At 55.8% G+C, this 12,960-nt stretch overlaps 2 protein-coding genes across 2 annotated transcripts in view; both read right to left on the bottom strand.

Moving 5' to 3' along the window:
• Positions 1-2,885: 2,885 nt before the first annotated feature.
• LOC104290607 lies at positions 2,886-10,204 on the bottom strand. The gene is made up of 10 exons (XM_009889721.1): positions 10,093-10,204; positions 8,043-8,285; positions 6,381-6,671; positions 5,926-6,023; positions 4,449-4,641; positions 4,096-4,207; positions 3,712-3,958; positions 3,397-3,436; positions 3,006-3,111; positions 2,886-2,928 (listed from the first exon to the last, which is right to left on the bottom strand). The coding sequence occupies exons 1-10, from the start codon at positions 10,202-10,204 to the stop codon at positions 2,886-2,888; spliced, it is 1,485 nt and encodes a 494-aa protein (XP_009888023.1).
• Positions 10,205-12,360: 2,156 nt separating this feature from the next.
• The window catches only part of LOC104290619, a 9,401-nt gene continuing 8,801 nt past the window's right edge, over positions 12,361-12,960 (bottom strand). Inside the window, exons 7-8 of the mRNA XM_009889736.1 lie at positions 12,624-12,790; positions 12,361-12,482 (exon numbers count right to left, since the gene is read on the bottom strand). Of these exons, the coding sequence (XP_009888038.1) occupies positions 12,361-12,482; positions 12,624-12,790 (289 nt within the window). The remainder of the gene's footprint in view (positions 12,483-12,623; positions 12,791-12,960) is intronic.

Genomic DNA, 12,960 nt, shown 5'->3' with positions numbered 1-12,960 from the left:
CTCCAGGACCTTTCAAAGATGATGGAGAGCAGCCCAGCAATGACTTACCCCAGCTCCCTCAGCACTCGCGGGTACATCCCATCAGGCCTCATGGGCTTGTGGATATCCAGTTTACTTAATTGTTCTCTAAGTTGTTCTTCTTCAACCAAGGGAAAGTCTTCCTTCCTCCAGACTTTCTGTTACCTGCAAAGTCTGGGATTCCCGAGGGCTGGCCCGAGCAGTGAAGACAGAAGCAAAGAAGGCATTCAGCAACTCCACCTTCTCTGCATCATCTGTCACCACAGCACCTGTCACATTCAATAGTGGGCCCACATTTTCCCTAGTATTTATTTTGCTTCCTTTGTACTTAAAGAAACCCTTCCTATTGACCTTGACATCCCTCACCACGTTCAATTGCAAGGCTGCCTTGGCTTTCTTTGTTCACTCCTGCATACTCTGACAGCATTCTTGTGCTCTTCCCAAGTGGTCAGACCTTTCTTCGACATACAGTAAGCTTCCTTCTTCCACCTGAGCTTTTTCAGAGGCTCCCTGCTCAGCCATGCAGGTCTCCTCCTTCTCTTGCCTGATTTCTTGCTCTTAGGAATGCACCAATCCTGAGCTTGGAGGAAGTGATGCTTAAATATCAACCAGCTCCCTTGAGCCACCCTACCCTCTAGAGCACTTACCCATGGGATTTCTCCAAGCAGTTTCTTGAAGAAATCAAAGTTAGCCCTCCTGAAGCTTAAGGTTTCAATCCCATTTCTTGTTTTATGCATACTGCACTTAATCCTGAACTCTATCTTCTCATGATCACTGCAGCCAAGTCTACCCCCAACCTTAACATCCTCCACCAGTCCTAGAAGGCCTCACCACCTTCCCCATCCTGACCAGGTGGCCAGTAATAGACACCCACAACAGTGTCTCTCATATTACCCTGACGCTTGATCCTTAGCCACAAGCTCTCAGCTCGCTCTTCATCCTCCCCCAGGGAGAGCTCGATACATTCCAGTTGCTCTCTCACATAACGAGCAACTCCACCACCTCGCTTTGTTTGCCTGTCTTTCCTAAAAAGAACATAGCCATCCATGAGGGCATTCCAGTCATGTGAACCACAACAGTGTCTCTCATATTACCCTGACGCTTGATCCTTAGCCACAAGCTCTCAGCTCGCTCTTCATCCTCCCCCAGGGAGAGCTCGATACATTCCAGTTGCTCTCTCACATAACGAGCAACTCCACCACCTCGCTTTGTTTGCCTGTCTTTCCTAAAAAGAACATAGCCATCCATGAGGGCATTCCAGTCATGTGAACGATCCCACCGTGTCTCAGTAATTGCAATGAGATCATGGCCCTGTGACCGCACACAGATATCTAATTCTTCTTGTTTGCCGCGTGCATTAGTATACAAGCATTTCAGAGACAGCAATGAGCGTATAGGTTTTGGCCTAGAGGGATGATAGGCCTTCCGATTCTCAAAAATACTAGCACTCTGCCCCACAAGTGCTGAGCTACTACAGCTGGGCACCTCCATAGCAAGCCCAAGATGTGCGTTGAGGGACATCACCCTCCACTGATTCCCACCACGCACCCCATCCAAACTCATGTGAGAGCTGCCCAGCACAGCCCTGGGGGTTGCAAAGGCTGTCCAGCACCATGCGGGGACGCGGGTAGCAGCGTCCCTGCTCATGGCCTGCCCTCAGCAAGGTGCAGTTAGCTCCCTGCAGGGGGATGTGACCCCACAAGGGCAAGGAGGGGGCCAGGTAGGAGCTGTAGAGGAGCAGGCAGCCACAAGCCTTTATTAGTTGTCCATACAGAGCACGCAGAGTCACGATGGCAGCCCAGCAGGCCAAGCTCCAGCGGAGCCCTGGGTTTGGCTGAATATTAGCTGAGAGAGGAGGGAGAGGATCTGGCAACCCAGGACATGGCAGGAACGTGACCCACCCCTCAGACTGAGCTCATGTGAGTCAGAGGCTGGGAAATGTGGCGTACAGTTCCTGCTTCCAGGAAAGCAAAAATCAAAGCAAAGCCTAAAAAAAGGAACTACAGAAAGTCACATTCAAAGGCTTTAAAGCAGTAACCAGTGAAAGCTGGGAGGTGAAGGGGATGAGGAAATAAAATGCTCAAAACCCTCCTTGGCCTCCTGTTTTCCTCTTGCTCTGCTGAATTGGATGGGACCCCCAGTGCTGGTCACAGTCACAAGAAAGCCAGGGGCCCTGGCAGCCATCAGCACTGAGCTGGGGTCATCCTCCCCATCATCTCCACTCCCTCTGAATGTCTCCTGTGGTCCTGGGCAAGGGCTGGAGGGACTGATCTTCAGCATGGCTACCTTTACCTGTGGAGATCAAGGGCACCCAGTGCAGAGGCTCCTGCGTGCCCTGTGCTGTGTGGGGAGCTCATGCCACCACAGCTGCCTGCACACAAGAGTGTCTGAGACAGGTTGGAGCACAGGCCACTGCCTGGAACCACCTGACCCCTTTGTCCCAAGCACAGCGGTGCCCACTGGTGCCCAGGCAAGAGCAGCAGTGCCTCAGCCTGACCCTCCTGAGACCCTTCCAGCAGATCTCTCCCTTTTGGGGGAATGACATGGCCATGGGTCCCTGAGAGGACCAAGCCATGAGCCACCCTTTGGGATGCCTGTCTTTGCTCGCCCCTGCTCCAGGCTGGGACCGCTGCCTGGAGCCATATTCTGCTGCCATGTGGGGCTTAGCGGGCAGAGCCATCCTGACCATCCCCAGCACCACAGGGCTGGGGCAAATGGGGAGACGTGTCAGTGAAGAGGTTGAGCAGATGTTTCTCCTGAGGGTCAAGCTCTGCTGGCAGATCTTTGCTCTCATCCCAGCTGTCAGCTGGCTTAACATCTCTTTCTGTGATGGTGGTCCAGGGAAATACCTTTTTTTCCCTACCTTTTTAATTATCCTCCTTAGCTTTGCTGGGAAAAGACTTCCTTTTCCTGGAAAGGCAAAGGAGAGTCCTCAGTAAGACTGGCATTGCCCATGGCCGTGCTGAACCTGTTGCCTTCCTACTCACCTGGAAAGCACAAACCATAGGATCCCTGCAGACACGAGAAGGAGTGCCAACAGCACAACCACCCCAATCACAGTCCCACGCCATGGGCCCGGATGCTGCCCTGCAACTAACACACAGCCAGGAGTGGGTGCCACAGCCTGGGCCACATGCTGGCAATGGCCCCACCGATGGCAAAGGGTATGTGCAAGTGTGGAGATGCGTGTCTTAGCTTAGGTTTCTTCTGGGTTGGAGGATCACCCCATGTATGAGGAAAAAAAAGGCTTCCTCTGCCCTCCATGAGATCCCACAGGTCCTGTGCTCAGCCAGCTCCTGTCCACGGGAAGCGGCCAGGCTGGGAAAAGGGAACACACAGGAGAAACCCTCAGGTACAGGGAGAAAGGAGATCACTTACCAAGAGAGAAGCTGTAGCAGATGCAGGTGAACTTCTCTGCCTGTTGGAGGAGATGGGAGGGAGAGCTCAGGTCACTCCTGCCCTACTGCCTGTCCCGCGGGCAAAGGCCTCCTACCCATGGCCACCAAATGCCCAGCTGTGGCCAAGGACCCCGGGGACACTGTCCTGCCACCGCACCCGGGCTCTGACCGCAGGGGCCGGGAGCGAAGCCCATGCAGCATTGCCGCTTGCCACGGGTGGCTGGCCCAGACCCCACCAGGGGTCCCGTCCCTGGCTGGCAGTGTCCCCGGGGAGAAGAACCCCCATGACAGGTACCTGCTGCGAGTGGCGGATGAGGCGGAGAAGGGCCATGTAGTCCCAGCCCGGCCGGAGGGCAGCGTTGTGGTAGCCCTGTCCGCGGGTCCCATCACCCAGCACAAAGTCCGTGGGGCCGGTGAGGTTGAGCACGGCAGCCACGTAGGTACTGGGCTGCCGGCTGGCGTTGAAGGGCTGCGGCTCCCCCGAGCAGGCGCCTTCCACCACCGTGCCGTTGTGGGCCACGGCCACGATGAGCTGGTGCTCCCTGCAAGGCAGGGCGGTGAGAGGGCCGGGGCAGACGGGGACGGGGGGAGAGGGACAGAGGGTGTGCGGGCACACGCTGCCGGTGGGGAAAGCCATGTCAGGGCTGAGGAGAGCAGAGCTGCTGGGGGCTACACTCACCTCACGGCCTCGGGGGGACGGGCGATGGGGTGGAGGGGAAGCACAGCAGTCCCTTGGGATGGGGAGACGTCATGGACGCTGCGGCAGCCAATGTTGAGAGGGTGTGAGGTGTCTGGAGAGGAAGATCCAGAGAGATTCCAGAGGGGAAGAGGGCTGAGCACCAAGCAGACAGCATGGCAGGGGCCGGGCAGGAGCAGGGTCAGCCCCGGGCAGTGCAGGCTGCAGAGCACCGCTCCTCTGTGCCCAGGCTCCTCCACGCTGGCCAGGAGGCCACAGAGACAGGGACAGGAGCTGCCTCAGCCAGGCCACACACCGTGGCCACCCTGGAGGGACCGGGACATGGCAAACCTTACCTGACCCGTTGGTCTGAAACTCCCACAGCGACGCAGCCCCGGCTCCGGCGGCTGTGAGACCCTGAATCGTCACCACGTAGCTGCTGCCAGGGCTGTGCTGGGTCAGTGGGTGCTCAGTGACGGAGCTGCTCAGCCCCAGCCTCTCCACCTCCAGGAAGCCACTGTCCTGCGTGCTCCTCGTGGTGATGTTCAGCTGGGGAGAGGAGACAGAGCTGGAGGGCAGCAGCTCCCACCTGCCCTCTGGGAACTGCCCGCAGCGCACCGAGACAGAGCCAAGCACCCCAGCGAGCCTCCTCTTCCCCATGACTGCTCCAGTTGTGGAAAGCTCCCAGAGAGGAACTGGCAGGAGCGTTGGCCCCATGCGTGGACCTCCAAGCAGATAGGAGGAGTAATCTGTAACCAATGCTCAAGACGTCAGAGTGGCTGCCTCTGCGAGCAAAGGACCAAGCATCTGTGAAGAGCTGAGGGCAAGAGGGAGGCTGTTCCTTTGCAGACGTGTATGTACATGTAACGAGCTCGAGGCCAGGTCACTGGCATGGTATTGCAACATTGCAGGCACTGTGGTGACATCCCCCACCAGAGGAGCCCTGAACTGCTCTTTCCTCCTGTGCAAGGTTGGACTTGCACATCTTCTGAATTTCTCCTGAGATCAGGGGCCATCCTTGCTGCTCTCAGGGTCTTTATGGTCTTTATATGCAAAATGTTGATAATATGCAAAAAAGGAGCCAACTAAAACCAGAAAAAAAGGGTTCTCTTCACAAACAGACGAGTCTGGAAGCAGGGAAGCAGCTCAAACAGACCCACAAGCAATGCCACCAGGGCCCCTGTTTCCCAGTTCGTCCAGGAAAGAGATAGGAGGGGCTTGAAAAAACAGCATGATTCCTGTCACCCCACAGAGATATCTGCCCTCAGAGAGGACATGGGGCACACTGATAAGGGTATCACCCTGCCTCAGTGCCAGAAAGCAGGGCTGCGCTGTGGGAAGAGCCCCAAATCCACAGACAGAGAAGATGCTTCTGCCTGTGCACTGAGGAAAACTCAAATGAACGGTGCAACTCTCCAAGAAGAAGAGTGGTTTTCAGAAGAGAACTCAAACCACAGGGTTCTCTGTGGCAGGAACCAGAAACAAGTACGCAAGAGGCACAGGAAACCCTGGGAGGCCACCCCACCAGACACGTCACCAAAAGCTGCACACAAAGCCACAAAATCTGCCAAACCCCAGGCTGAGCAGACCCAGGGAGGAAGCCCAGAGGGGAGAGAGCACCCACCACCACAACTCCACAGCACAAGGAATGTTGAGGGTGAGACAGAAAATGGTCATGCTCATCACAGCCAGATATTCACCTGGACTGGCTAGGAACTGTGGGTCATCATGGCTTTCCCTTCCCCACTCTCCTCTCCTGCCTGCACAGAGCTCCAGGCAGGAAGCACCTGGCAAGGTGAGGGGGACCGTGGGGAGTCCGTGGTCCCCTGGTACCTGGTATCCAATGATCTCTCCTTGGCAGGAGGGCAGTGGAGTCCACATGAGGGACCCTGTGTTGGAATCCAGCCACAGCTTCTCTGGTTTGTCCGGCACTGGAAGCACAGGAGGATGGGGTCACGCATGGGGCCAGCGAGGAGGCCAGAGCAGGGTGCAGGCAAGGTGCAGGCAGCTCCTGGCCCAGGGGACAGACTGCAAAGGGACCCCTCAAGCAGGGTTTGTCCCCCCCAAAGGCTGCATGTGCCACAGCAGCAGCAATGGTGTGATGAGGAGGTGGAGAGTGAGGAGGGGACAGTACCCCACAGGATCTTAGCAGCCCCGATCCTGGGACCATGTCTGCAGGGAGCAGATGATCAGGCTGAACTGCTCGGTAAAGGTAACATTTATCCACCTTCCCTACCTGTGATATAGCCCAGGACTGACCCTTCTCTCCTATACTTGTGAGCACATACCTGTTTCCTCTGTCCTGACCAACCATGCAAAAAGGATCGTGCTGGGGGGCAGGGAGACGGTGACACTGTATTCAGTGAAGGGCTGCAGAGGGGAACAGGTGAATGTTCCCCCCTGGCCGTGTAGCATCTCCTCTCCCTTCACCTCCTCAGCCTCACAGGGAGGGGAGGAAGGCATGGCCAGACGGCACGTGGCCTGCATCTGCTGGCAGACATTGAGTAGCGTGCAGGTCCAGTTCAGCTTGATGCTGGTGCTGGAAATCTCCAAAGTCCCGGGAACAACCTGGAGGACCTCTGTGAAGAAAACATTGCAAGAGTTACTTCCTTCCCTTCTCCTCCCAGTCTTGCAAGGATGCTGCAGTCAGACAGTCCTGCTCCCCAGCGAGCTGGGAGAGAGGGTAAGTGAGAGGCTGAAATTGGTCACTCCAGCTTTCTGGTACGAGAGCACGAGGAGTCTGGACAGGAATGAATGTGGGTAAATGTTTGGACTCCCATTGCTCAAGCCAATATTTCCCACTGAGTCAAGACTGAGGTATCTGTGCGTTCCAGCATTTCTACAATCCCACAGATGCAGCTCTTAGAAAAACCTAGCCCTTTCCTGCTCTGCATAGACCCCAGGAGAAAAGTTCATTTTCCATGCCTCTGTAGTGAGACATGGAGCTCTAGAACACCATACTGAGTAGTCCTCCTACAACACATTCCCAGGAAGGGGGTGACAGGAAAAAGAGCCCTGTGCTGCTTCCTGCAGGCCTCCCAGGAAAAGCCAGGAGGAGCAGGAGCTTGAGGGACTGGGGCACCCACAAGGTGTTCATACCATACGCAAAGCTTGCACAGTGACTGATGGGCCAGCATTTGGTCCTGGTCCCTTATGGCATCATCTAAGAAACCAGGTCTATTTCATGCCTTATGAACCTGCCATATGAAGTCAGCAAAGCACCCAAGGGGACCAGGCAGGACACGCTGAGACCTTGGGAGCTGCAGCTATGGAGAGCTGTCACAGGAGAAGCATCCCCTTCCCGCTCCCACAGACCTCCCCACACTACCCATGCTCACAGCTAGCTGCAGGAAACCAGCTCTGAGACCTCTTGCTGGGGCCCAGGTCCCAGGACACTCAGTGAGCTGGGGAGCAGCTGAGGACTATTGTTTTCAAAACTTCAGATACCTCCCACCAGGTTCCCAAATCAGCCCAATATTGCCCCATTCTCCCTTGGAGGCGACCTCGGTTCCCCCCACTATGCAAAGATGGTGCCAAGCCTGTACCCACCATAACACAGAGCCTGGAGGGGACCAGCCTAAGGGGAGCAAGCTGTGGTACAGTCTGAGAGGATATAGGCAGCAGAGCCTTCTGATTTCCCTCCCCCAATCATGATGCCATGCAGACCAGAAACTCCATCACAGATAGCTCTCCCATGCTTCTTTCCCTTGTGCACATGCTCTTGCCAGAAGGACTCAGAGAGACCTACATGGTCCAGACCTCCAGCAAGAGTGTCACCCACTGGCGAACCCCAGGCTGGGTGCAGGGCAGGCTCGGGGCTGCCCCGACAGTGCCTTCAGCAGCACCTACCAGCCGAGGAGCCCAACCCCCCTGTGTACACATGGCCTGCCTTCCCCTGCTCAGGAAGGGCAGAGCGGGGCAGCCAGGAGACCTCCTGATGCCTCCCTTACCAATGCACTCCACATTGGACCGGATGCGGATCCAACTACCTCTGCTGTCCCTTCCACGCCAAACTTCTCTGTATACAGGTTTCCCAAGGCTGATTGACTGGACTTCACTTGAACATTTGACCTGGGTGAAGGATGGCTGGAAACCCTCAGGGCAGCTCAGCACCACTTCTTCATTCTTCTTGTAACTCTCCTGGTCTGGTGCCATCTGGAGTCTTGGGTCCCATAGAGGCCTTTGGCACATTTCTGGCAGAGATGAAAGTGGATGTTAGTTAGGTTAGAAGGTGATGAGGTGGGGCATGTGTAGGTGGTGGGAGAGAAATCCCCATCAATGCATCCAGCCCCTGAATGGAGAGGGAAGGTGACATGTCCATCTGCCAGGATGTGACCCGCAGGCATGGCTTGTTGGGAGCAGGCTTTTCTTTGTGTGCCCAAAGTGTGAAGGATTACTCTTCTATGAACCTCTCTCATCCACCCTTGTGTCCAGGGATGCTATATTCCTTTCACAGCCCACAGCAGGGACATTCCCAGGACAATCACCCTGGCTCTAGGAGACCACCTCTGCCACTCATTCAGACATGTTGCCCACCCCAGGTCAGGCTGCCCTTGATGGGCACTGACACCACCAGCCTTGATGGGATGCCCGTCTCTCCAGCCATAGCTCATCCCTCCCACAAGGATCAGGGGTGCCCCTGTTACACTTCTGGGGTCCCTGTGCTGGCTCAGTCAGTCCCATGGCTTCTCTCCTCCTGCCCCATGCCACTGTCCAGCGGGACATGGGGATGAGCAATGCCTTCTCCATTCACATCTGCTTTGGCACAGCCCCTGCCCCTTTCCCCTGCCACAAACCCTGCTCCCTCCTCCACATCCCCTCCTCACTGCATTCACTATCCTCTGGGATAAGAAGGCACAGCCTGTCCCAGCAGTTTGCTGAGTCCTGTGGAGGGAGGCTTTGTGGCAATGATTCCTACAGGCAAGGATGCTGGCACCTGGGAAGGAGCACTTCCCTGCTCCAGCCTCTGCAAGGGGCTCTGGAAGACTTCAAAGTGTTTAAAAGATGATCTACCTTCTCCTAAAGGGGCAGAGAAGGGATCTAACAAGGTTCAGACCATTTCACACTTGTTCCCAAGCATGTTCTCGCAATTGTTCCCAAGTAACAAGCAATAGGACAAGAGGAAATGGCCTCAAGTTGCACCAGGGGAGGTTTAGGATGGGTATTAAGAAAAATTTGTTCACTGAAAGGGTTATCAAGCATTGGAACAGGCTGCCCAGGGAAGCAGTAGAATCACCATCCCTGGAGGTGTTTAAAAGACAGGTAGACATGATACTTAGGGACATGGTTTGGTGGTGGTTTTAGCAGTGTTAGGTTGGTGGTGGGACTCAATGATCTTAAAGGTCCCTTCCAACCTAGACGATTCTGTGATTCTGTGATTCCTGAACAACCACGAAGAAGTACAGACATGCTGGTGAACAAGCCACTTACGGTCAGGACTTGCTCTCAAACAGCCCTGATTGCAGAAGGCAAGAGATGCCCAGCTGAGCACCGCAGCCAGCAGCTGCGTCCCACTGACACGCAGCTGTGACCTACTCCACCTACAGGCATCCAGCCGCTCCCCACGGCCAGGCCCATCCAGCTGGCAAAGCAGCAGCGAGGTCCCTTTTGCTCTGCTCTCAGCAGCCACAATGTCCCTCAGGCACATCTGGGGACAGAAAGTGGCAGCCCTGCTCCCTGAAGACCCTTCCCCTGATTGATGATGTATGAATTCATGCCTGCAGCTTCCAGGGAACGACTGGCAAACTGGCTGGGTGCAGGGTATGACCCATCCCCAATCATCCAGCCCAATCCCGTTGTTCCCACAGCACTCCCAGTGCACCCACATAATAGTTCCTGCCCCTGGGATCTCCCAGAGGCAGCACATGCCCCAGCTGACACAGCCTCAGGAGTCTGCTGGGCTCCAGCCCAGGGCTGTAGACAGTAAAGATGCCCATCAAACTTGCAGGGGGAGGGGTAGCAAAATCTTCTACTGAGGGGAGAGGTGGCACTGATTCTTACCTGTTTCCCAGAGCACTCCTTGGACCTTGGGATCAGGTTCTTCCTGGCCCTGCGCGGCCAGCAGAGATACAAAGACCAGGAGAAACCTCAAAGCCAGCAACTGCAGGGCCATGCTACCATGAAGTCCCCAGGCAGGACTGAAATCTCAGCCCCTCTTGCTGCCTCCGAGCCCAACCATCCGTCACTGACTTCAAGACTTGCAACTGCAGGAAATGTTGTGAAACACAGGAGACTTCCTCTTTGGGGAGGGAGCCTCCCACCAGTATCAGTGCTGCTGCCTTTTGCTGCCTTTTTTCCCCAGGGGCATCCAGGCTCTGGTACTCAACAGAAGAACCCCTGTCACCAACATCCTGGGGTTTCCCTCTAAACCCCTTCCAGTTACCTGAGTGCATTCAGGAAGCACTGCTCCTATTTCTGAGGCAATATCCATGCGCTTCACAACGCCACTGCACGGGTTTTAGAGTTTTGATGAGTCACAGCACTTCCTGTCAATGATCACAGGAGATGGAGGACATCTGAGAAAGCACATAAAGAGCTGGCAAGAAACAGGGGTAGGACAAGGACATGAACGGCAAAGAGTACCTCAAGGCCTGAAACAGTCCTTGGCCCTTCTGAAAGACTCAAATGTCTGTCTGAAAGACACTTAGCCCACACCCTCCCTCATCCTTCTCTGCTCCTCCATCCCCAGCTGCGTCCTCCTCCTCCCCCTCAGCCTGGCTACAGTTTCCTCTGTCCCCAGGTGTGTAGACCACCCTGTCCTCCAATGGCAGCTGAGAGCCTGAGGAAGCCCTCAGAGTTACTAAACCATCCCCCTTGCTCCTCAGCAGATCCTGTTTTTCTTTTCCTCCAGCAACTCTCGTGGACCCACCTGGAACGTCTCAGATCCCAGAGGGCTGGGTTATCAGGCACGGGAGCTGCAGAGGAGCAAAGACCGTGCTTGTCCCTCAGCTTTGCTGACAGCACATGCACAGGACACACTCCTGCCCAGGATGAATGAGGGGGAGCATCACCACTCACCAGTTCCCTCTACACACCCTATCCAAACACACGTCACAGCTGCCCAGCTCAGCGTAAGAGCACAAACCAAACCTCCATTTCCCCATATCCCAACCTTGCTCATTCCCCTTTCTCAACCAGCAGCATCCACACGGGGTTAAGCTCCCTCTTCCCCTCACTGCCCAATACCCATAGAGAGCAGCTCCATCAGGTACACAGGTCACACCAATGAAAGTCCTTGCAAAGCAGATGCTTTGGTACCAGGGGCCAGTTGCAGATACTGCAATGATGGTTAGACAGCTCATATGAAGGACTATCAAACCTAGCACATGCAGGTCATCAAGGGCTAAAAAAAAAGGCTGGAAAGAGAGTGGTCAATTCCCCCATCTTCCAGCAATGTGCTCCTGGCCAAGGAGAGCCTTCAGGCTGTCCCTCAGCATCCAGGCTGCACCAGCCACCAGCATTCCAGAGTGCAGGAGACGCAGTGGCTGCTGGAAACAGTGCCAGGGCAGCAGCAGCATCTGAGATCCAGAAGATTGCAAAGGACGCAGGATGCAGATTTCCAAAGAGGGCCAGGGCCGACTGCACCTCACAACATGGGAGGTGAGCACTAGGACCCACAGAGTGGGATCACAGGCCAACAGAGGTCCAGCTCAGCCTAGTGGAGACCATGCTACCTGTAGGATGGGGGGGAGGGAAAGTAGGAACCCAAAACATTGAGCTGGGAGCACGCAGCTTCTCACATGTGCTTCCTCAGGGCTGCCGGGGACAGGAGAAGCCTAGTCCAAGCTCCTTCATGAAGGAGGACAGGGCTTTCACACACAAAACATGGAGGAACCACAACAAGGTGGGAGCTGTCGCAGGGCAGGCAGCCCCTGCACACCAGAACAATTTATTGCTTGTTGGGACACAGCAGCACAGCTGCGAGGGCAGCGCGGTTTGGCCAAACTCCAGCAGAGGTTGGGGTCTAGATCAATATGGGGATACAGAGTGGGGAAAAGGGACTGGGACCCAGTGCGCTGCTTCGGTCTCAGAGGACACTTGCAGGCACCGGGATGAGGGTGAGACAGCTTTGCCAGAGCACTGGAGGACTGCCAGGACACATCCTCATTGGCACAAGCAGGTCATCTCAGGCTTTGGGCTGCTCCTGCTCTGTGACAGAAGATGCTGGAGCTTGATGAGGGAGGAAATTTGAGGGGGAGCAACAACCCAGCACAAGCTATATGAGGTCCTGCTTCCAGCCTGGGAAAACCAAGCCTTGAGAAGGGGCCATCAGCACTGAGCCGGGGACGCCAGCCCCATCTTCTCCTCTCCCTCACTGCTCAGATTATCTCCTGAGGACTCCAGGACCGGCGGTGTCTGAGGCAACAGCTCTCCAGCCTGGCCACCTTCACCTGCGGAGACCAACAGCACCCAGGGCAGAAGCTGCTGAGTGCCCTCGGCAGCAGCGTGGGGAGCTCACACCTCCACAGCTGACGCTTTCCATCCTCTGCCTGCCATGTGTGGGAAAACAGGCCAGGCACTCCATGTCCTACCTGCATGTCTTTTTGTCAGAGCAGCCTCCTTGACCACACAGTAATTATCCAAGTTCTCATAGGGCTGGAGCTCTGGAGGGATGACAGAAACAGCCTGAGGGCCCAGGGGCCATGGAGAGGGACCAGGACAGATGATGGTGGGCAGCGGCCCTGGGGGCTGCAGGACACTGCTGGACACACAGCATCAGGGCAACAGGGCTGGGCAGAGGCACCGCCTCCCCCAGGCAGGGCAAGCATGAAGGGCAGCTCCCAACCATCACTGCCACAATGGGGAGGTGCTGGAAGAGGCAGCCAGAGGAGGTTCTCGGCTGGGGACGGCAGGGTTTGGGACCCACTC

This window comes from Charadrius vociferus, unplaced genomic scaffold (genome assembly GCF_000708025.1).
Source record: "Charadrius vociferus isolate BGI_N301 unplaced genomic scaffold, ASM70802v2 scaffold37, whole genome shotgun sequence".
Taxonomy (NCBI): Eukaryota; Metazoa; Chordata; class Aves; order Charadriiformes; family Charadriidae; genus Charadrius; species Charadrius vociferus.
Note: the sequence above shows the minus strand (reverse complement) of the source record. Positions and strands in the feature narration are given on the sequence as shown.

Bases quoted from the DNA above. Each gene is read 5' to 3' on its own strand.
- LOC104290607 (XM_009889721.1), bottom strand. From the start codon at position 10,204: ATGGCCCTGCAGTTGCTGGCTTTGAGGTTTCTCCTGGTCTTTGTATCT. The intron at 3,437-3,711 runs GTACCTGTCATG...CTCCTCCAACAG, and splicing joins TCATCCGCCACTCGCAGCAG to GCAGAGAAGTTCACCTGCAT. The intron at 3,112-3,396 runs GTAAGTGATCTC...GCTGTGTGTTAG, and splicing joins CTGCTACAGCTTCTCTCTTG to TTGCAGGGCAGCATCCGGGC.